We start from the raw sequence: 24,923 nt of genomic DNA, 5'->3' as shown, positions 1-24,923 counted from the left end.
CATCCCCAGGCTTGCAATTTCTTGTACATCTGGGAATGTGTCAGAATCCATGGGAGTGGCATGGGAACACACACTCAATGCCCATAGAACGCCTTCCTAGGGTAGAGTAACGCAACACAGCAATTTGCGCTGAGTTGTTACTCCAGATTTTTTAAGCCGCTCAGAGGCACACAAAGTGACTTTGAGTGGCTTCAAAAATCAGTTTTACGGTTTGCTTAGTTCTTGCACCATGTTGCGTGGTGAAAGAGCAACACAAACAGTCTCATAAATTGGCCCCTTAGTGTTGAATATCTTTAAAATCATGCTTCACAGCTGCATGGTTTCACAAGAGGATGGTCATGTCAGGGACTGTATGTAGTTTTCTGACAGTATGACAAGAAAGAATGAAAGTGATCAACTTAGAATTAGAAAAGATTTTCATAAAGCCCCACTGACGAGACATATAAAGTAGTAACACTTTCTAAACTGGCTTAGAAAGTGAGTTGGTAAGAGGCTTGCGGACATGTGGCATGTCCCTGGACAACAGAGTTCATTCAGAAGAGAAGCCACAAGTTTACATTCTTGGCCTAGGACTAGTCCTAGTCTTTGACAAGGACAAGGACATGGCTAGTGCGGAACAGACCCTGAAAGAGTGTTTGACTGCAACGTTTATATGGATGGCAAATAACCATCTTAAATCCAACTCAGCCAAAACTGAAATTCTGCCGTTTGGGCAAAATAACTTTTTTTCTCCCCAGACATGCTGGCCAGAGAATGCAGAAGCTCCGCCCAATTCAATTGTGGCAGCACGAAACCTCGGGATTAAATTTGTTGAGACCCTCTCGTTCAAACAGCAAGCAAGAGAAGTAGCTGGCTCATGCTTCAACACAATAAAGGGCCTTAGGAAATTCTTTGATCTCCTTCCCCTACCAGCCAGACGCACGGTTGCAGTAGCACTAGTTACATCCAAATTAGACTACTGTAATAGTCTGTATGCAGCGGCCAATAAGTCGGCCCTACACAGACTTCAGATGGTTCAACATGCTGCCGCCAGATTGGTGCTCAGGTGGCCGCGGAAATCCTCAGCCTCGGCAGCATTGGATACCCTTCACTGGTTACCAATTCAAAAACGTATTCTGTTCAAGGTCCTGACGATTGTTCACAGGGCCTTTTATAAGCGAGGCCCGCTGTACCTTAGAAAATCTTTCAAACGGTACTATCCCACTCGAGAACTTAGATCTGCCTCAGCTAACCTATTGAGCGTCCCAAAATTTAGACTGTCGACAAAGGGAGGGAATTCCCTGGCAGTGATAGGTGCAAAGGCATGGAACAATCTACCCTACCAACTCCGTTCGATCAGCCCCGAAAAGAACTTTAGAAAAATCTTGAAGACTTGGATATACACTCTTGCTGACTCAACATGCAAAGTAATGATCTGATTTTTCTCCTTTGGGACGGAACAATATAGCGGTGTACAGCTGATAGCTATTGGAGTAAATGCGCCAAGATGCTCCTTGGAGTGGTAGTGCGCTATATAAATGTCTTTTCACTTCACTTCACTTCACTAGTTAATGGTTTCATTGATGATACCGTAAGAAGCTGGTAGACAACACATTCATATTTGCAGACGTTCTAAAGATAGGTCATTGTAGTTAAGCTTCAAATGTAGTGTACAAAATGAAGTGAAGGTTAGTAAAGCTGGAAAAGAAATCTAGTAAGGAGGCAGCAACAGCATACGAATTTCAACCACAAAAATCGTGAGTAGTAGTATAGGCTAGGAGGTACTATTTTTAATGATTACCACACGGCCTAGGGATCGTTTGGTTGTCTCATGAAATGATTGACTGGAAACACTAGCACGTCTGTCGGCAGCCCATGAAACATTTTGTGGTTGGTAGGGAGCTCAGCTGTGTGGCTTTATCTGAGGGTGATCGTGCTCCCCTTTTCTTGCATTAACACTTTTCATACACTCTTGGTCCCAATATTTATTTTATTCTAATGTGTTTTAATGTGTTTGTTTAAAGATCAGGCATTCCTTATAAAATGAGGCACATATGAATAGGTTAACAGATTGGGCAGTTAATTTAATGGAGCGAACAATACCTGAAGTTTGGTGACTGGGGGTAGGGACAGTTAGATAATGGGTTACCAAATAAATGCATACATTTCACAGTTCTTTATAGAAGTCTTATTTACAGTTATGCATATTTTTCATTTTGTGGTAAGAGTCATAGGATTTGGAGGTTTTAAGCATTTGTTCATTTCAGAATTAGGAGGTTAGATCTGAGTTTAGAAAAAGGATTGGTACCTTTGAGTTTGATTGACAGGGTTTACCAAAGATGTGGACCACATGGAGTTAGAGGTTGGCTTAGGGTTACAATGGATTATGACATGTGACCATTTATGATGATTACCCTCCATGCCTGCCACATTGGAGATCCACCCTCACCTCCCCAAATGCAATGGTTGGCAAACATCAAGCAGCAGAAGCTATGCCGTCACCCACTCGTTGGCCTCCGCCATGGCTATAAAAGGTTGATGGGGGATTGTGGCTTGATGCTCTATGCTCATGTTCTTGGCTAATATGGGCCATGGATCAGAGTTCAGTACAGGAGATTTCATTATTCTTGCAATAACCAATGTTCATCTTTGTTAATGTTGTATAAAAGGGCCAACCTACCCCAACTCACGGTAATCAATAAAAGTTGTTGCATTAAGATGGTCAGTTCATTCCGCTCCACCATTTGGCATCAGTTATCAAAGTGGGAGAATCATGCTCCCTGTGTTTAACTGCTGTGTGGTAGGGTTTTTGGTTATTATAGACCAATGGATTAGTCCCTTAAATATTGTTTGAAACCTACTTTTGTTGTTGCCTATTGGATTTTCTCTGTGGGCTAGTGCTTGAGATTCTCTTTGTGAGATCTTATTCTGATTCTTGTTATTTAATGATAAAGATTGTCATTCATGGTATTTGATTATATTGACAATGAATCCATCTTCTTCCTGATCAAAAACTCTGCAGGCGCCCATGACTAAAGTCAAGATCCAGTATAACCATGCCTGCATAAGTAATGTTTGAACCCTCTAAAAATGATGTGAGACTTGATGTAAGGTCCGTGTGCCATCTGCCTTGACCTAGACTCATTTCAAAATACTGTGGAAAACGTTTGAAGGGAAAGCCAGTGCTATTCCTGTATAAAATCACAAGCAGGGATACAGGTGTGATATAGTGCGTCCGCCTATGGGGACCAAACCGAGTTGCCAAAAGACAGTTGCCAACCTGTTTGCCTTCCCTTTCACTTCAGTTATGTATCCCCAGTATTCTTCTCACTACTTCCAGAAATGGTGCTCCTTTTTGGTTGCGTCGACACAATTACCCAAAAGAAGGTCTTAAAGATTTATATTACAATCTTAAGTTTATGTAAGGTCTCTTGCATATCAGATGAGTGACCAGACCATTTTTCCTCATCACAATCAACATCTTGCCAACTCTACCCTAACTTCTTCCTCCAAGTCCTGTTAATAATCTAAGGCAAAAGCTCATCTCGTTGTGGCTACAACAGGGAGATGGTGGCTAGTGTTTGCTTTTTATGTCTGGCCTGACAGTTGTGAGAGGTTGAATGGTGTGGTATAATCAACCATTGGGTGATTCAGATGGTATTGTGAGAAGTAGGAGGGATTTGCCTGGTATTTAGTTTAGTAAACATATTTGGGCAGATTTGTAAATGTTTCTCCATTTTCCGCCAAAAATTTATCAGGGAATGCTAAGAGCTGTATTGAGATCAAACAGAGGGTGGCGTCCTGTTCAACCCAGAGAACAGGTACCTCTTGTGAAGCATATTTTATGGATGCTAGTTTGGTGAGATGGTGGGTTAAAGTGTTAAAGAGAATGTTTTAAAAAACAATATATTTATATAAGCATTTGAATTCTACAGGACAAACGGTGATACAATAAAACAAATGCCAGCAGGCAAGGCATAGAGGAAAACAAAAAAAAAAAAAGTACAGCAGTCATTATTAACAGTGAAATCACATCTAATTAGGGAGTAGGGTTTGGAGAGCATGGAGGTCCCCAAAATTAGAAATCATGCATAACAGCAGTCACAGCGCTACATTCCCACCTAAGAAAACCCGTCCCCAACAAACATTGGACCCATAGCAGAGGAGGCAAACATAGCAAGGAGACAGAAAAACCAAGAGGGTTTAATTGGAGTCTACCGAATTAAGGCTTGGGGCCACGACTCGGTGGCGGGTGTAGGTATGCCTGAAAGGGGCTCTTCTTAAACAATAAGCCCCCTGCAGTCCACACGAGGGCATGCCAGCAATATAGCATCCACGTGGGTAGAATCTGCACCCTCCTCTCTTCCCTAGCCTCATCCTATCAATTGCTTCTCTCTCACAGTCCACTCATTTCACTAATACTAACTACCACCTGTACACATATGGACCCCCGGACAGATTTCCAGCCCATAGTCAGTTGTCTGCAGGCAAGGATCAAAGCCAAGTCCGCAAGCATGTCAATAGTTTTACTAGCCGCCGTTCACTCATGTAAGCCGAAAAACACTATTCGGGACTAAGTGTGAAGTCTCTGTCCATGGCCCCCCCCCGAACCACCTGGAGGACCGCCATCCAGTAAGGTAGCAAAAGCAGGTAGGACCTGATCGTGTGGAAGAAGCCAGTGTCCTCCGCAGCATACGGAGGACAATCCGTGGTCACGGCAGGGGACATGGAATGTATGTGCCAGAGAGTCAAAGAGGCCCGGTGTAAATAGAAGAATTAGATACATTTCAAGTGGGCATTTCTGCCACATGGTGTCAAGCCTTATTAGGTGGTGATTGAGGACAATCTCAATGAAAAATGGTTTAAAGCAGAGGCGTCTCCTCGCTCTGCTGCTTTTCTCTCGATAGATCTGAGACTTGCCTGTTTCCCTCTCACAAACTATGGATTTATCACGTTATAATGGGGGACGGACAATTTCATGTCTTCTGTATACAGATGACATAGTGATATTTGCCCTTACCCCTAAAGGTCTTAATAGCCGATGAGGGCCATTGCAAGACTAGGCTGACACACACTATCAGAAAATTAACTCCTCTGAAAGCAACATTCTCTGCTTCCACAGTAAAACAAATGCTAAATATGCTAATTTTCCTTGATAGTTGGACTCCCAAAAGTTATAAGTGGTCAAGACATTTATTTTTGGGGGGAAGTTTATGCTCAGCAATCTGAGTGATATTTATCATATTTCAAATAACATGTGTGAGGCTCAGTCCCAGGCTAAGGGACTGGGAGCATTTTATAAGGCTACTGGTGGGGAACATCCTTTACAACGCGGTAATGACACCGCAGTGCCATTACAACGCGGGTTTCACAACGCAAGTCGTTACCATGACTAGCGCTGGAGGGCCCTCTAGGCTAAGGAATAGTACCTTTAGGAAAGGGGTACCTCTGTGATAGCTTTCACTCTCTCTTCCTGTGATTTGATTAAACCATTTCCTAGAAGGTTAGTTTTCACTTTCTCTTCCTCATACTTTAAGGTACTAAATGAGAAAGGAAATTCTTGTGGCGAAAAAAGAAAAAAAACTTAATTCTACAGGAATTACAAATATGCCATAGATCAACTTGTTCAGTGCTTTCTCTTCCCACCTTCCATCTAAAGGCTTTCTTAAAAAACGCCTAGCTGTGCTTAAGTTTTTTGCTTGGACAACGAGGCTTGTGGTAAGAAAAGGGGCAACCAGAGGATAAAAGATGCCATTATAATGAAAAAAGTCCAACCCAACGTGACCTGGAATATGCCCCATGGGGTTAGATGTTTCTGGAAACTATTGCGATTGGATATTATGCCTTTAAATTGTTTAACATCTAAATGGTATGGAACTTCCGAAGTCTTAATTTTTGTCAGAATGCTGTTCAAGATCAGAAACACACTTTTTATTTTTTTGTTCTGGCCCTATATTGCATCGCCGTAAATGCTTGAGACCTATGTTTTTTAAATTGTCGTTATGATCTTCCTCGGGAGCACTGCAGTTATTGTTTGATCCCTCTAATTTCGTTCTGTTGTCGAATTTTTTACTTTTTTAAATACATACTAATTTTAGTATGAACACTGGCTTAGCAAGGTCAATATCGGTATGGCTTAAATTAATTATTTGAACTCTTTTGAATGATTTTGAGGAAATATTTTCTTTTGTTTTAACTTGAATTAAATATTTTTGTGTTGTCCTCCTGGGAGCTCCGAATCATTAATAAACTTCAACTTGAACTTGACACTTAAGGGTCAGAATCTAGGACAATCCTCCATGACAAGTAGTTTTTAAGCACCCTCAAGACCTCCGCCCATTGCAACGCTGTGAGAGCTGCCAATTACCGAATCGGTAAATACTGATTCGGTAATTACCGACAAATTCAAGGGTGGCAGGGTGTCACTTTGACACCCTGTTGCACCCCTGATTAGTGCTTGTGTGCCATGTGGCACACATACATGCCCTTAAATGTGTGCCCTAAGGGCATGTATGTGTGCCACAAGGCCCAGGTGTCAATGCACATATTTGCATTTACATAGGAATTCGTTATTTACCACCAACTAACAGTTGGTTGTAAAATAAAATCCTTAAAGCCCTGTAGCACTGTTTAAAGTGCTACCTACATGTCAAAATACAGATTCGGTAATTTTACAGAATCGGTAAATTTACCGATTCGGTAAAATTACCGATTCTGTAAAATTACCGAATCTGTATTTTGACATCCCCTACATCTCAGTATCCAAATACAGGTCGGTTACGGCCGAAAATCGGTATTTTTGGCCGTTACCGACCGGTATTTGGATACCTACATCTGTCCCTTGGTGTCTGATTTACATGTCGAAGCAAACAATGTTATTTCGGCTTTTATACTGATTTCTTTATTGGCAGCATCCCTGGCATATGTTGATGTCTCAACAGAATAAGAAATGTTGTCAGATCCTCCTAATTACATTTATACTTTAACATTCTAGGTTCAGGGCCTGAATACGGGATCGGTTGTCCGTGGGACCACTGAATCCGTGGTGGTGGTCCGACGACCACCGCACTGTGGGACCACCGGCAGTATTACAACTGTAGCTGTCGGACCTCCGCAAGACTGCCTGTATCGCCAAGATCAAGGATTTCGCTGGGCCAGCAGTCTGGAAACAGGAGGAATGTGCTGGCTAAGCATATACCAAGTTGCCATTTCATCGCCCTTTTCAAGGCGGTGAACCTAAACTTGTAATCAGGCCCACAGTCTAGTTTGGTGTTTTGATATTATGGCCACTTAGCAAATATTTCAATTCAATATCTAGTTGAGCTCCTTTAATGCGACTCCACGATAATTATTGACAGCCCTGGCTTTGTAACAAAATCTACTGCTCTGTAACTTGGATTTATGATGTGTTTGAGTCAATAGAATTACCAGTGGGCAAAGATCAATAAGAGGAAACATATGCTAAATATCTGAGCCCTATTTTCACCCTCTTTGTTTTTTGTTACAGCGAAACAATGACATGAGGCTGCAAATAAGAACAGGTTAGGAAAAGGTAGATGCAGGTCGAGGAAGCAGTTACCAAGGGCGTCATACATTTTCAGCAAATATATGGGGACAATCTTAATGGGATATTTTTGTTCAATTTACAAAAATGTTTTATGATTATTTGAGATAAATGTATCTAGAGGTGGGCAGAATATTCTGTTCCACTCACGGAATTGGCAGCATTTTGGTAACTTTGCGTTAATCTTGTAATGCAGAATTCTGGCCAAATGCCACCAATTGACGCGTGGCAGAGTTTTTACTCGTGCGTGGCTCTAGAACCGTAAGTTGGCGAGAACGAGATAGATTTGGGGTCCTTAGCGCGATTTCCAGTCTCTATCCCTTGCATATCATCCCACTCCTGAGGCGGAAGCCGGGAGTTAACTCGTCCTTTTAAAAATCATAAAACTGTGTTGCCACATGTAGCAATGTTTTAATTTTGTTGTCACGCTGCACAATTAATTAAATAATTGTATAGTCCTTGTTTTAAACTGCACGCATTAGTTTATTTGCGCCGTATATTTGGACAACTGTGACCCCTCTCAGCCGACTTGGTAGCTGAGTTGTGTTGGGACGCGGAGGCGGCCATATTGGGTGGAGGCAGGTCAGCGTCTAGGGTGGGGAAGTAGGTAGGCTGAAACGCATAAATTAGGCGCAGCGGACGCGAGCAGCGGATGCGCCAGTCCCGCGCCAAAGGAGCGCCTAAGGAAAGCCCGTCTGTGCCCGTCCGTGACAGGACGGGACCAGGGGCTAGGGGGATAGACATCAGGAGAGGAGAGGATCTGACATACGGTAGGGAACAACTGTTGGCCTTGAGGGATATCAGGGTTCAGTCCTGCCCACTTACAATTCCATTAAGTGGTCCTCTGATTCCCTGCCCGCATTGTGGAGATAGCCAGGAGGGTTCCCTTCCTTTATCCACTGGCAATTTGAAAACATTCTCCTTAATGCTTCTGAACTGTTGTTCGCTACCGAAACATAGCGTCGAAATCCGCCTGTTGCTAGAGGAACAGAGTCCGGATGTTCTATTTCTTACTGAGACTTGGCTCTCAGAGGTCTCAGGCCCGGATATAGTTAAGGCCCTGCCCCTAGGTTATGTGATGAGCAGGCTCGATCGTCCAAAAGGCCGGGGCGGAGGTATAGCAATCATTTATAAGAATCCATTTAAGTGCCGTACTACTGATAACCCGCTATCGGAATGCGAAAGTCTGGAATTTGCTATTTCCTTCTCCCCGACCTGTACACTTTCGGGTATCCTATTGTATCGTCCACCAGGTTCCCACAATAGCTTTTGTAATGCCCTCCTCAATAAAATGACTCATCTCAGCAGTACTTCTTCTAATTTCTCTATCATTGGGGATTTTAATATTCATATTGATGAACCTGAAGCTCTTGTCTCTCAAAATCTTTTGGAGGGATTGGGGACCTTAGAGTTGAAACAAATTGTAGAGGGACCTACTCACTCTGCAGGCCACTTGATTGACCATTTCTATACCAACCTTGCGGACATGTAGTGGAAGGAGTCACAATTCATTCCATGGTCAGATCATGCGTTACTCTCATTTGCATGGACGCCAGCTGATATCATCCAGCCATCTATAACAACTAATAAGATGGGTAGGATCTGGTCAAAACTTCCGGTGGCAGAGTTAGCATCCTCCTTGAAGAATTCTCTTCCGTTAATTAAGGAGGATAACCCCACTGAAGCTAATGGTGCTTTTAATAAGTGGATAGAGCCTTCCCTTGATCTTACTCTTCCTAAATTGAAAGTAATGCACCGTGTAGGTTCCAATAAAATGCCCTGGTACACGGCAGAATTGAAATGCCTCAAACGGAATTGTAAGAGGGTAGAGAGAAAATGGAGTAATAATTTTACCCTGGAAGATAAAATGGAATATAGAGCAACACTAAGGGTGTATAAGACTCAATTAAAATCGGCCCAAGCTTTATTCTATCAGCTGGAGATCTCAAAAGCCGCTAATTCCCCCAGGGAAATTTACAAGATCTTTAAGTCATTTGTTACTCCACCTAGTCCCCTGAATGAAGTGGTCGATCCTTTAAAACGGTGTGAAGAGCTTGCCAATTTTTTTAGCTCTAAGGTTGCTGGCATCTACTCCTCCTTCTGTGTGAAGGACGATGATAATGATTCCATGCACCCTACCATGCTCATTCCTCGATTGGTCTCTTCACCAACCCTGGATGTTCTGCCCCTTATGGATCTCCCCCACAGTAGAAAAACTCTTGGATAATCTTAAGTCAGGTTCTCCATCGGACATGGCTCCGCCCTCCGTCTTGAAACAAGTTTCTGAGGTGGTGGTCCCAGTCATGAGAGATTTGATCAACTCCTCCCTTTCCACCGGAGTGGTCCCCCCACTATGGAAACAGGCCAAAGTTAAGGCTCTTTTAAAAAAAGCTAATCTAGACCCTGAGGATTGGTCAAACTATTGTCCTATCTCCCTGTTGCCAGGGATGAGTAAAATTACGGAGAAGTATGTAAATCTAGCCGTATCCGCTTTTATTGAAAATGAGGCAGTGCTTCACCCTACTCAAACAGGTTTCAGAATCAAACAGAGCACTGAGACTGCCCTGGTTGTTGTAGTGGAGGAAGCGAGGAAGATTGTAGATGCGGGAGGCTGTGCGGCCGTGGTCCTTTTGGACCTCAGCGCAGCCTTCGATACGTTAATCACTCCTTGCTGATCCGCCGTCTATGCGAGGCCGGTATCTCCGGGGTGGCCCTTAAATGGCTACAATCTTTCCTAGCAGAAAGAACATTTTCTGTCTTCGAAGGGGATGTTTCATCAAGACAGCTCCCCTTACACTACGGCGTTCCCCAGGGATCATCACTAAGCCCCACCTTATTTAATATCTATATGAGGCCTTTGGCCGAGGTGGTGCTTCCCTGGGGAATCAAACTGGTCACCTACGCCGATGACACTCAGTTAGTGGTCTCTCTAACCAGATCTGAGGCTGGGACCTCTGGAACAAACAATCTGTACCCCTGTCTCACAAGGGTTTGTGATTGGATGGAAGCCTCATTTCTGAAATTGAATGGAACAAAAACTGAGATCATGATCATGGGGTACAAGGCCCCCATGAACCTCGATCCATGGTGGCCGAGCTGTCTGGGTCCCCCTCCGGTCCCCCAAAAACAAATCAAGAGTTTGGGAGTCTGGCTTGATCCCTCTCTCCGATTTCAGGTGCAGGCAAGGAAGGTTGCCGCAACATGTTTTGGCCTGATCAAGGTACTAAGGAAGGTTTTAAACCTCCTCCCACCGGTAACCAGACGGCTCCTGGTCCAGTCTCTGATCCTCTCTCGACTGGACTATTCTAACGCACTTTATCTTGGAGCTCCGATGGGCACTATCAAAATTCTGCAGTCAGTTCAGAACTGCGCCGCCCGACTATTAGTCAAAATACCTAGACACAGCTGGGTGAAGCCTGCTCTGCGTGCTCTACACAGGCTCCCGATGCAGGAGAGGATAGGATTCAAGGCCATGTGTATGGTCAACAAATCTATCACAAATAACGGTCCTTCTATTTTGTGCCCACTCTTTTGCCCATATCGACCCTCTAGAACCCTTAGGTCGAGTGAACTTAATCTTTTAACAGTTCCAAGGATCAAAAGATCCCGAATGGGGGGACGGCTGTTCTCCCTTCAAGCGGCCAAATTCTGGAATAATCTACCAGAGAGCATCCGACTTCAACCAAACCCCCTTGTGTTTCGGAAACAACTTAAGACTTTCCTTTTCCGATGAGTGATGGTGATTTGCCCTGGGTCAAAGCGCTGGGATGCCTTAGGGTAGCCATGCGCTATACCAAGTGTGTAATTCATTCATTCATTCATTCAATTCATTCTATATGGAAATCTGGCAGGATTTGTCTAAGGTGGGTGGTCCGTCAGTCAGAAGGTTGCTGCTAGAGTAGAAAATTTACTTGAGCAGCAGCAAAATCAACTTGATGAGCTGTGCCCTCTGGTGCACTGTATGGTGCTGTTGGAACAATAATTCTTTAGTGTGTAACCGACTACAGGTACTAGATCAAAGCGGAGCAGAGCGACTTGCTTATTGCTGCCTTTTGGCGGACCTCCACGGAATCCCGTGGAGTTTTTATGTAACCCTCGGGAATTCTGTGGAGTCAAATTCCTCTACACCAATAAAATATGTAATTGTCATTTTTGTACACACTGTAATTGGCAACATGGTATGTGGCCTTCACGAACAATTGGTGTCTATTTTGCCTGTGATAGACAACACACTGAACATGGTATTTTGTCAAGTTTAAAATGAGCATAACTGGGACGCCATATAGGTGTTTAGGACAGACCATCATTAGAGATTTGTGGTGGTACCTACAGCCCTTGAGGTGTTAGAATTCTGATTCTATGGAGGTTAATGAGTGTCAGTCCTTTCGCGCTAAAGGAAAGGGTTATTTTTCGGGAATGGATTGATTGAAAAGTGTTGTAAGTTAGGGCTTTAGTGATGGGGTAAGAAAATAGGTTTTAAATTAAATGAGAATGTATCCTGATGTCATGTTTTAGGTCGCTTTAATGCTGGCAGTAATATTTTTGGGGTTTCTACGGTGAACAAGCATGGCCTGTGTCTTAAGAATAGATTATCTGCAAGTAATACCAACCCCTTACTCTTTCGAACAACCCCTGCAGAGTGGAAAAATTGATTCTTTCAATTGTCCGGCTAGCATTATCCAACGATGTTTGCTGGAGTCTAGGAGAGTGAAGGGGGCAGGAAGTGGGCTAAAGAAGCATGAAGTGAAATTAAAACTAGGCAGCATCGAATTGTTTGGCAGCATTGGGGTGGAGGGGGTGCTAAGAAGAATTTTACTTTGGCTTCTACTCTTACTAGTTTCCATACAGGTTACGCATTGTATAGTATCAAACATTTCATAGGATTCAGTTCAATTTAACAAAACATCTTTGTACTTCCAGAGTAAAGAACTTCTACCCTTCTGGAACAACGGCACAAATGGAAAGAGTGAGGCGTGGCAGCACGGGTGGCACGGGTATGATAATGAACTCATGGCGATGAGAGGCTTCTTCATAGCTTATGGGCCAGGTAATAAACTCACTTATATCATGTTAATAATATTTTCTTATTAAAAATCATGGAAATTTGTTTTCAGGCAAAATTACTTCAAACAAGTCGCCAAAGACATTTTAGTCCAACATATTCATCAATGTTATAAATGTTACCCAGCGCCCGTTTTGGAGTTTGGTGGATGGGTTGCTCTGTTACAAACTTGGCGGACATTCTGTCTGTCTTATCACAAGTACCACAGGATATAATGCACTTGTGATAAGGCAGATAGGTTAATCCAGCACAAACTTGACTGATATCCAGTCTGCCAATTTCTAAATCCGGCCCTTATTTCTATCACACCTTGTTTTGGGACTCAACCATTGTCTTATTCTTCTTTTTCATTGATCACTATATTCTGCCTCTTCATTCAGCATTAGACAACCACAGATTTTGCTTTGGTGTCAACTCTTAATATGGATCCTTCAACTCAAACGGCTCCTTATCCAAGTACCACCACACATTATTCGCCACTATTTCCAATGATTCTCTTATCCCTACCACAGTCCGTCCCACAGCTTTTCTTAATTATGTTAATTACTCTGTTCCCTTTCAGCCAATTTAGGGATTTGGAACCTTCCACTCTCTTTTTTGAAACATCCACAGTACTACCTTTTACTAATTATTCATTCATGCCGACCACCGTCAAATCGCCCTCTTCCACCAGGGAGGACAAAAATGCATGGATGCTCATGTAATAAATACATGAGCCTGTCCATTGCCATGGAGGACACAGGTTGAAACAAGGGAGGCCAAGGAATCACAACGGTCTTTGGGTACTTTGTATCACCATATGGGTTCAGACTGCTAATGATTACAGGCGGATTGCCTAACTCGCCATGTGGTCCTGATGGGATCTCCTCCATTCAGTGCTTAATTTCTAAAAACTAAGTGCTGGGGCTCTCGTCAGAAGGCAGTTTGCACCAGACCGTTTCTCCTGCTAGCGCCAGCTAAAACAGAACCAACTACTAACCATGAAATTGGGAATAGAATGTGGCATAATGGCCAGAGCTGCAGACTTCAGAGCTGGGCAACAAGGTTAGTGTCTTGGCGTCGGCTCAACAACCTGTGATTCTGTGCAAATCACTTAATTTCCCTATGCCTAACATAAATGAATGTGTCCTCAACTGGTGCTCATGAAAAGCACCGGTGTTGATGATTAAGTGCCGGTGCTGAGCACCGGGAACCACCGGCTCAAAATAAGCGCTGCTTCCATTGAGTGAAATGTTACTAAACTGAAAGGTACAACCAAATTCATGTGCAGTCTCAATAACCCAAGTTTTTGGGCGTTATGTGACCTACCTCAGTACCACAGACAGATGCACATTCCTTGAAGTCTGGAAGTACAGTGAGCGGGAGCACCAGGAGGGTGGTTGTGTTTTTATGGAAGCAATTGGCAGGAAAGGTGTAACAGATCTCTGTTGCAGGGCAATATAGGAGACAGACTAGTATTTGTCATATCGTTTGATAAACTGTGCAATTTAATAGAACATCATTTGAGAATTGGAAACTGCAGAAACTGATCCTTTTTGTTTTATATAGCGCAAACTTGATCCAAAGGTATTAGAGCGCTTTACATGAGCACCAGTTGGACTGCAGACGGACACATTCACTTTGTTAGGCACGGGGAGGTTAAGTGATTTGCTCAGAATCACAAGATGTTGAGCATCACTGCCAAGATCCGAACTCGGGTCCCCAGCTTCGAAGTCGACCGCTCTAGCCATTAGGCCACAGATAGGCAGGTTGCAGTTGTGTGAGGTAACACAACTTAAATAATACTATTGGAATAGGTATTTGAACTGAGTTTGGCTGCCAAATAAGAAGACGAAGGTTGTAGGGCAAATAAAGACCCAAGAAGAATCAAAAGTATGCCTTATTCATGTCATAACATGTCCCCGCAGACAATTGTTACTGAGGTGAAGTAAGCACTTGGATGGGGCAGCTTATCGGGTACACAGCTTCCATTACAAAATAAAGTGCTGCTCAGTTCATCCCCACTACGGAGTGACCACCAACCACAGGTAGCCCCAGGTGGATGTATGACGTTAGAACGCATACATTGACAACGCGTACCTTTACAACGCGTTCGTAACAACGAAAGTTGTTACCACGCATTGCGCTGGGTGGCGCAAAATTGATTAATTTAATTGACTATTCCAACACCAGTCCCCGTGGATAGTAGGGAAGGTGTTGGGATAGTAAATTAAATCATTTACTATCCTTGAGCGCCCCCCAGCGCAATGCGTGGTAACAACTTTCGTTGTTACGCCCGCGTTGTAAAGGTATTCCGTGGTAATGCTTGCGTTCTAAACGCTGCATACCGCCCCAGGTACCCAGTTTACAAGAGTAAAGCTTTTTCATCACTGAGAGCAATTGCAGGAGACTTTAGCCGCTCTGCCGAGGGGTAGGTTCTTCTCTTGGGCTCTTGGTCTTGGCACAGCATAGTAGGGTATGGACTTCTTGCTGGTGACCTAAAGAGAAGCAAGCTGATGGGAAGAGCAAGGTCTGGCATCTAAGAGGGCTGGTGGTGCTACATCCTGGAGGTCTCAGGAACCAAGAAGTTTTTCTATTTTTGTGGTCCAACAGGCAGCCACACGTGTGCCTATGTAGGAGTCGATGGAATCACATCACCGTGGGGCTTGAAGGTTGTGTAAGCACCATGAAGGTACTGGTGGGAGTGTTATTAAGTAGCAGTAAGTTTTGATTGGCATAGGACATGCAGAAAGGACTTCAGCCGCAGGAGAGGTAGTAGGAAAGCCAGACTCCGATTTTGTGAGTTGTTTAAAATGGTGGAAACCCATCCATTTTGGGATGATTTGTAGAGTTTGGGTCAGGTGTGAAATATTAGATGATGAGATCGTGAGACAAAACTATGTATCAACAGCATTTCTTGAAGATGGCTGGAATAGTTTCTAGGTAAAGATCACCCATATCACTCCATCGGTGTTTGTACACCACTGTGCTAGGGATTTATTTAAAAAACAAAAACAGCATAATGCTGTTAAAATGCATGAACTTTTTAGTCTCTTTATCCACCAATATAAAGTATATGATTTTATTTGGCACATTTGGGGCTTTGTGTTGGTGAAAACCCCAGATCAATATCTCTTTACAGCTTTGGAGATCTTGTGTTGCATTTATCAAATGAACACACATGAATCCATATATATTGATCAAGGAAATGCTGCCCTGAAAACCTGTAGTCATACAACCCCAAATATATGTAGATTTCCCTAGAGAATTGTGTCTGCGCTTTCAAATTTGGAATATTAGCTCAGAGTACTAAATTGTGGCAGAATCCTTATATACGACGCATTGCTCATTGATGGGATCAAATTCAGGACTATATGGAAGGTATAAAACCTCTATTTTCTAATTCTGTACAATCTAAGCAATGTATTGATGTAAGGTAGACCTCCCTCGCTCTGAGTGCCTGGCCGGAAGAGTGTGTTGAACATGACGTTTGCCACATTTGTACCAATGTTTTCCAAAACATGGTAACTTCCTCTAGTTTCTCTCATGCAGGAACATATATCTGCTTGACCCTCATATTTGTTTGTCTGGGTCTCCTGAGTGTGAATGTTCAGACATGGATGGTTTCTCTGATTTCTGGAAATTTGGTGCAGTGCATATAGGAGATGTGGAAAGCAACTGAAAGCATAATGTACCCATCTTTTAATCAGCGGTATCACCCCTGAATTCAATGGAAATATACCATATTCATGTATTTTCAACGTCTACGCATGCTAGGGTTTCAAACTCTAGGTGCCCGACCGGTTCAAACTGGCTGGCCAGGACAATGCACTGAACATGAGATTTTCAACAGTTTTTTTTGCCAAAACTGGTTGATTACTATAAGTCTTCCTCCAACAGTAATATATCTCTGCCAAGGCTTGACCAGCATTTGCCTATAGGGGTACCAGGCATGTGTTGGGTATCACTAATGAACCTAGGCAGGTCTCCATCCGCCAGACATTGGGAGATATTTTTGATGGGGGGAATATTCCATTGGCAGTGACAGCAGTGCTTGTCCCTGTAGTCTGTCAGCAACCAGGAAAACCTACCAATCCCCAACCTTTATGAAAACTTGAGCTCCAGTGGAATCATTGATGTCTTATGTGAATCCCAGCATATTGTATTACCCTAAAAGCCATACAAAGGTCAACGTTAAGGTAAATAAGCACAATTTCTTCACTTTTACGTGACGGAAATTCCAGAACGTCCAGCAAATGGCAAAATTCCTTTCATCCTATGGTCCCACACTTCTCCCAATAAAAGCAATATCCAAAATGTATAGGTGAGTTTATTGCACAAGACAAGAATAAGCCACATTTTTGACCATGTCAACATCTTGATTCTACAGGAACTTCACATGGTCACATTTTAGCCTTTTTCCTGTCTATTGCAATAGGTCCACCACAGGTGATGTACTGTTTTTATCAACTGAAGTGTGCAAATGCACAGTGGTGAGATTTTTCCCACAAATTCTGAAACTTTCTTTCTTAGAAATACAGGTAAATTATATTTTTGGGACCAAATATTGATGTTTGTAAGGCATTCTGGCTGACAAAAAACAGATGGCATCCATACAGGCTAGGTCACCTTGGAATCCCCACAGGTATCTAGTTTTCAGAGACATCTGGGATTTGTAGGTTTTCCTGGGCAGCAGCCAAATCTTGGCCCTAATACCACAAACACGCACATCACAAACGTCCACCCAAATCCAATTTAATCTTGCACTTTCCACACTTGCATTCTTAGGTCTTTCCTATTTTGGGTAATAAGCTCACACATGTACAGGGAAAAGTGTGGCAACACAGGATGGTAGGACATTCACAATTATCTATTGAATTTCTCTATATTTTTTGTCTGTTGCCACCCTGTCTCGCTTTCCATTTCTAGATTTTGCCTGCACAGAGCTTGCACTGTTCTTGAGAAATGTTTTGTTTTTAATATAAACTTAAAAGGGACGTACATCCTGCTGCCTCTTTCCTGGCTTCTCGTTGGTTCATGTGCATGCCACTTACCTTTCCTCCATTTCTATCGGCTGTAGCATATTTTCTTGCATTTACCAGTGCTTGTTTCTCGTCTGCTTCTCTTATCAGTTTCCAGCCACCGAAATACTGTTACCATCCGCTTTGGTGGAACTATATTTTCATAAAGGTGTGCCTTTTACTATTGCAGCATATTTATATAACAATTTAGCAACTGGAGAGTCTAAGGGGCATATGTAGGTAATTTACATTTTGCGATTCTCAAATAGCGATTTTTAAGGAATCGCTATTTGAGAATTGCAAAATGGTATGTATGTAATAATTCGCAATTTTATTGCGGTTCTCTAAAATTCCTTGGTTGCGAATCGCAATTAAGGAATGAGTGTCCCATTCATTCCTATGGGCCAAGAAGGAATCACAATTTTTGCGATTACTTATTTTGCTATGTGGCCTATACATACCAAAACGCCAATTGCGATTCGCAAACCCAGGAATTCTGCGAATTCCGGCGTTTGCGAATCGCAAACGGCTTCCTACATATGCCCCTATGTGATTTGCATAGAATCACAGGATGTTGCATGGCCTCGCCAGGAACTCCAGCTCTTGAGTCAGCGCCACATCCTCTCCACTCCTGTGTTATCTGTTAAAGAGCTCTTTCCTTCTCCTGGAGGTTGATTGATGAAAACAGCTCTTTATTCATCACATAGGAGAAACCGAAGCATTACCAATGCTTGTTTAAATTTCTTTTCTCTTTACACTACGGCCCCAGACACCTACTAGCACACACACTGCTCGCCTGTTGCTTCCCAGCAGCAATTTCCTTTTATAGTGTCATTCCAACACGTCCAATGACAAATTTGGAACAGTAAATTAAAAATAAAAGAGAAAGTGCACAGAAGTCCCAATGCAAACAAGCACTGGCAAAGCTAATAGTTCGGCACTCACCTTTTGAATTGTTTTAATTTGACCTCATCATGCAGATCATCTGTGATTGAGATGTGCAATCATTTAGATGTTATGTAAACTTAAGCAGTACAAGTCCTCTCATAAAAGAGGGCTACTCTCATGTTAAGGCACTTTAAAGGTACTGGGAATCTTTCTGGTGTGGCATTTGCTTCTTGAGTACAGTACAGACCAAAGGTCTAAGAGATGTCTGCCACTGTTTTAAATAGTTAGTAAAAAATGGAAGTAATAAAAGTGGCTAGACGCTAATTCTATCAATTCTGCATGTTTTGTTACTCAAAGGTCACTACTTTTTGTTTTAATTTTTTTCAGATTTCAAATCAAACTTTAGAGCTGCTCCAATCCGATCAGTGGATGTTTACAACATCATGTGTAATGTCACTGGGACGAAGCCACAATCGAACAACGGCTCCTGGTCCAGGGTGGAATGCATGCTTAAAATGCAACCAAACCTGGCAGGGTTGTCACCATCCGCCCAGCTAAGCAGCTGTTTACTGGCAATAGTTCTTTCATTCTTGTTGACATAACTGATTTGTACTGTCAGTCACAAACCAATGTCTGTCCCTGTTTGCAATAATCTGAGATGGTCTGGATAAATGAATAAACACATGATGCCAGTATACATGGGGCAGATTCCAGAGGACTCGGAGCAAATACAGTAATCTGCTCATCAGAGGTTTCTTTCTAACATTAAGGTAAATTTTTACATTTTCAAAAGAGTCTACAGTATACACAAGGAAACCATGCGTTTAAAACACTCGATTTGCAGGACTATGCCTACTCGTGTATAATTGCTCCTGCGGATTGTCTACATGCGTAGCGCACAGGAGTAGGTTTAGTACATATTAGGACACTACAAAGTTTTAAACTTTGTTTTCAGAGATGAATGAATTTTATGGAGTTTCCAAAATGTTTTTTACAGGATAAATATCCTCGAATATTTTTCTGCAATAGAACTTTCCCACTAAAGTAATTTTTGCTGATTTTGTCTCTACTCAACCTCCTCAGTTTATTTAAATAAATTCAAACTTTGTAAAGTTCACTAACATTGCGAAGTTAACTAACATTGCAAAGTTTTTCTGATGTTATTTTTATTCAGCAGTTGTACATCACGAAAGTATCAAAACGCCCCTTCTAAAAAATATTAGTCGTAAAACAATAACAATATTTTCCAATTGAAACCTTCAAAATAAATTAGAGTAAAATACAACTCGCATCAACACTGTGATCATATCGTATCTTAAATTAAATGTATATTGCTTTAAAAAACAAATTGTAAACAAGAAGGTTGGGAAAAGTAGAATGCCCAACCAATCAGATTTGTCATTCATTGTCTGATAATCACTAAGACGACTTTTGGCACAGTTAATGAGAAACCAAGATTGAGTCTGACATTTGTGTGGACATCTGAGGTCACATTGAGGCAAAATATCAGGTCTCAGGATACCAGTGGCTTAGCAAGGAAGGGGGCATGAACATTCTGTATATTCCAGCCATAAATTCTCAAAAGGCAATGGCCCTGTTGTGCCTATATTATGCTAGACTGTCTATGGTGTGCTACTGGCATACCCTGTTAACCCATGCACATTGTTTGGGCCGGCTTGTCAGCATCCGACATAGCTACTACCAAAAGTAAATTACCAAAGGGGTGAAGCAGAGTTTCCAAAACTTTGGTCTCCAGCTTCAAATAAGAGAACCTCAGGGTGCAGCTGCATCACAGGTATATAAAGAAATGGACAGATCCTTCAAAAAGATCTGGGTGTGTGAGAAGTACCACCAAATGTGAAACACATTCCTTTTCCCCCCCACAAGCAGGGGCAGCGCTCAGAAGCACCAATGCATGCACTGGAAAGGCGGGATGGTGAACAATACCACGGGTGGAGAACTTTGAAGATGCATTTTCTAAATTAAAAACCAGAGGTTAATGAGAGAGGTTATGAATATTGCAAAGTTTTGAAAATTCCACAAAGTAGCAGAGAAAGAAACCTTTGCAAATGCTTATAGAAACGTACATTTGTAGTTTTAACTTTTTTTGACCACATTTGAAATCTGTGATTAACGTTTTTTCCATGACATCCACTGAAATTAGGGGGACAGTTGGCCCTTTCACTTCCATTTCTACTCTTAATCTAGTGTTTCCATTACAGTTAAGTGCTTGCAAGTTGTGACTCTTGGGGAACAACCACAAAATGACATCTTTGTGGGTTTCTAAGACTTTCCCAGTTGCAGCCTCCTGCTTCCTGCAGGATCACTGATGTTCCCACAATTAAACCTCGCATTTCGACAGCCTAAAACGCATCATAGTAGAGGATATTCCACTGTGGTAATTGAAACTCTAAGATTAGAGAACTCTTGATTCCAGAAAGCTGAGTTTGAGAATCCCACCAAGTTCAGCTTTTGTACTTGTATGCGGATTGAAATGGAGTCTGCAAGTCTGTCCTCAAGTTATTTTTGGGGGGAGACTTTGCGCCTTTCTCAGGATGCGTTACTTTTTGTCACAATGCCAGGTCTGGCTATTGCTGTAGATCTGAATTTGCATCAAAACACCATGGGTGCTATGGCTGGAATGCCCAAGTAACAGACATGGAACACCCTCTTGATACAATATAACACAAATGTATATTTGCACTACAAAAAAGGGCAACTTTCCAACTCAAACAAATGTTTTGCGCTGGCAACAAAATACTTTTTCATGACTTTGACCACTTTGGGTCACTTTGCAGTGGTGGTCTTGATAATTCTTCCCCTACATGTATAAGAAATTCCTGGAATCTTTCTACGTTTCTTTGATTATGTAACTGTTTCTAGGCAAGAGTCTTAGGAACTGGATTTTGATGGATCAAGGCTGGGATTTTATTTGGTACTTTTAAAAATAAAATACATTTTTGCGTTAAAAGAACTTTGGGAACCCATATGAAAAAATATTGGATACCTCTTCAGCCTGCATTCATTCCTTCGGGCCACACAGAATTTGCCTGTTGCAATCTGTACATCATGTCAGCTAGTTTTGCAAATGAAATGGAAAAAGATGTGGAAAAAATGTAAAACATATTCAACATTTTAAAAAGAGTGTTAACTGTCTTGTTTAATTTATATGGCCAGTGGCATAGCGATATAAAATACTTTCAACCGGGGATGTCACTGATCGTTTGATAGTACATGTATTGTCTTTGTTAGTTCAAGTGGCTGGCTGTTTGTGTCGATCATACCTTAAGTTTTAAATAAAAATTGTTTAAAAAATAAAATCAATGTTTTCTGTTTTGTTCATGCAGGCAACCTTACTGATTTTTCCTCTGAACCAGTTTCCTCTAAAGAGATGTCCTCTGAAGCCCTGCATTCAGGTGGATTGGAGCTTGTCTGTAATAGTTGACACTGCTTTTATCAAGCCGCTAAGCTTGAATGGGGTAACATGGCAGCACATGGGGAGGACACTCTTAAGTAACTAATGTATATCTTATATTACTTAGCATTTTAAGTTCCTATAGTGAGCAACGGCCAACATACAGGTCTCTTGGTCTAAGCTGCTGCGCTACCAGTCTAATCTTGTTGCTCCGATGCTAAAGATTAAACAAGCATTGAAAAGCAAATGGGTCACACTTTGCCAATGCTTGTTCACTTGCGGTATTACTTTAAGAATCCTTGCACATTTGTGTCACAAGCATTGGCAAAGTCAATTGTGGTACCAGGCATCTAGGAGGGTTATTTTCTATATGTACAAGATGGCTGTCAAGTTGCATTTAGACGCAATGTAATCGCCATTATTGACGTTCCAGAAAATATCACTCCAAGATGACCATATTGCATCAACCAGTGGCATAATGGCCATCTTAGAAAGTTACTGGGTTTGACAGTGCTTGAAATACAGTTTAATAAGTATTGCAGCCAGAGCCTACATGGGGGATCATCGACACAGCAAATGGGGTTGGTGATGACAGAGGAAAGCCCCTACAAGGCAGCCCCTATAAGGGCCAGCAAAGCTACTAGAAGGGGAAGACGATGACAACTGAGTATTGCTTTTTGCCACACATTCTTCCACAAAATGGCATAACCTTCAAAGACAGCCCACACAACCAATAGCAATTCTTTAAAACTATGTGACAGCCAATATGTAAAGGGGGCTGACCAAAAGTCGACTCTCTGCATGTATTTACTGTATTGTACGTATTGCAATAAAGTATTGAAAACCTGAGCTAGAGTTTAGGAATATTACACAACAATAGGATGTTATCAATAGACCACAGATCCTGTCAGAGGTCATTCCAAAGATGCACAGCGAAGCGGGAAATACATTGCCCTACAATATAGGCTGGGGCAAAAGCTGGTCATGATCTTTAGTCAATAAATCGGAATGAAAAATCCGAAAGACTGTAAGAGTGAGGTCAGACGACATACATAAAAAATAAAGAAGATACCAAGGAGAGCGAAGAGCTGCAGGAAATGTTATGTAAGGCTCAGGTGAAAATGAGGGCAGAAAGATAAATGAGGTCTAATAAAATAGAAACAACTTAATCCAATACCTGCTGCGTCAAGTCTTGCGAGTAAGATTGCGCGTTTGATGGTGGAAGTTAATGAACACTCCTTCCAGGCAGGGGCTTCGCATCAGAGGGAGTGTTTGGCAGGGCCGGACTGGCTACCGGGCAGTTAGGAATGCTGCCGAGCTGCTGCCTGATTTTACTGCAGTGGAGGCTGATTTCGTCCATGGAGACCTGCGTGTGCTGCGAAATACTGAAAGCAAAACGAATTTCGTTTAGCTCACGCAGGTCCCCATTAACAAAATCATCCCCCAGCTCAGCAGCATTCCTAACTGCCCGGTAGCCAGTCCGGCCCTTTGGGGAATGACCCCCCCCCCCCCCGCAAAAAGAAATGCATTATTGGCTTTGTAGTTGGGTCTATGGGCTCAGAGTCGAGTATACTATGTCAGTTTTTCTTTTCTGCTTGACAAGAGAGAGCGGCTCCGCAGCCAAGGGGACAGAGTACGGTATTGACAGTAAAAACAATTCTTCCCTAGGAAAAAACAATCAAGCATACATGGGTCTTTCAGCCAACAGATAACACTCTTCTATCATACATCAACAATTTGCAGTCATAAATCGGTACCACATCCACATTGGATCTGAACAGACCTTTAATTATATGGAGAGTAGCCCACAACAATCCATTATTGTAAAATGCTCATATCTAATATTGTAAATACATTATTTTTGCATGACCCGCTACACATTGTAAAATGGTAGATGATTAGACCAGCAAAACACAACATATTACTCTTTATGTTCATAGCTGGCCAGCAACACTTGAATAGTTTTATTTGTACTGTCTTGTGTATTCTTCCTTTTTAAATGTATTTGTGTTTCTGTAGAAGAAATCTTATTGTTCTATTAATTTTTGCATACATTTTTGCACCTTATTGTGGGAAGGGGATCGTTTCCTGTATAATTGATATTCTGAATTGTGAAGCCTCCATCTTCTGATATTGCATATTTTTAATGTGTGGAAATAGCACTTTACAATATTAGATATGAGCATTTTACAACAATGGATTGTTGTAGGCTACTTATCATATAATTAAAGTTATGTGCAAATTTGATGTGGTACCGATTCATGACTGCAAATCTTTGAGGTATGAGAGAAGAGTATTGTCTGTTGGCTGAAAGACCCATCTACGCTTAATTGGTTTTCCCAAGGGGAGAATTGTTTTTACTCACTGTTTTTCTGCCAAGAATAAAAGACAGAAGAGTGACCTTTGTTCATACTATGCCCGCACAATGATGGTAAAGATGGGGAGGGCCAGAGACGCCCGCTGTTAATGTGAGTGTGGATAGACAGACATCTTTTACCACATCCTATGGGAATGCCCGGTAATACAAGAATTTTAGTCTGATGTGGTTAATTGTGTGAGAGCAGACATGAGTGTCTCCGCAGCAGCGACTCCTACGCTAAGGCAGAGGAGTGTCGCCTCACTGCTCTCTGAGTAGTGCAAAAGGAAAAATAAAATAATAACACAACGTTGTTATCATTTTATTTTTAGTACGGAGCCAGGTTAGGGTGTGGTGGGCCTGGTCTGTCATCAGAAGGAGGAGGAGTGACATAAGTGTGCATGACTGTTTTGCCAGCTGTCTTGGGCAGACCAAACCATCATGCACACATAGCTTTGCTCCACCTGGCTGTGTTGCACAGGTGGGTGGAAAACAGTCCCAGACTCGCAGGCACTGTCTAAGTGAAAAACCAGGCCGCTTAGACCAATCACAATGCAGCTGTGATGCTGGTGACACCAGCGTCGTTATTGGCTTAGGGAGTCTAGGAGCCTGTGTGCTGCCGGGAGGAGTCCAGAGCAGTTGGTGAACAATGGAGGAGA

At 42.2% G+C, this 24,923-nt stretch overlaps 1 protein-coding gene across 1 annotated transcript in view; it reads left to right on the top strand.

Moving 5' to 3' along the window:
- Positions 1 to 21,813, top strand: part of ENPP6 (ectonucleotide pyrophosphatase/phosphodiesterase 6) — a 351,117-nt gene extending 329,304 nt beyond the window's left edge. The window contains exons 7-8 of the mRNA XM_078678008.1: positions 12,464 to 12,590; positions 18,881 to 21,813. Of these exons, the coding sequence (XP_078534134.1) occupies positions 12,464 to 12,590; positions 18,881 to 19,095 (342 nt within the window). The 3' untranslated portion in view covers positions 19,096 to 21,813. The remainder of the gene's footprint in view (positions 1 to 12,463; positions 12,591 to 18,880) is intronic.
- The last annotated feature ends 3,110 nt before the right edge of the window (positions 21,814 to 24,923 follow it).

The sequence above is a fragment of the Lissotriton helveticus genome, chromosome 2_2, assembly GCF_964261635.1.
Source record: "Lissotriton helveticus chromosome 2_2, aLisHel1.1, whole genome shotgun sequence".
NCBI classification, from domain to species: domain Eukaryota; kingdom Metazoa; phylum Chordata; class Amphibia; order Caudata; family Salamandridae; genus Lissotriton; species Lissotriton helveticus.
The sequence above is the reverse complement of the archived record's forward strand: the minus strand, read 5'-3'. Positions and strand labels throughout refer to the sequence as shown.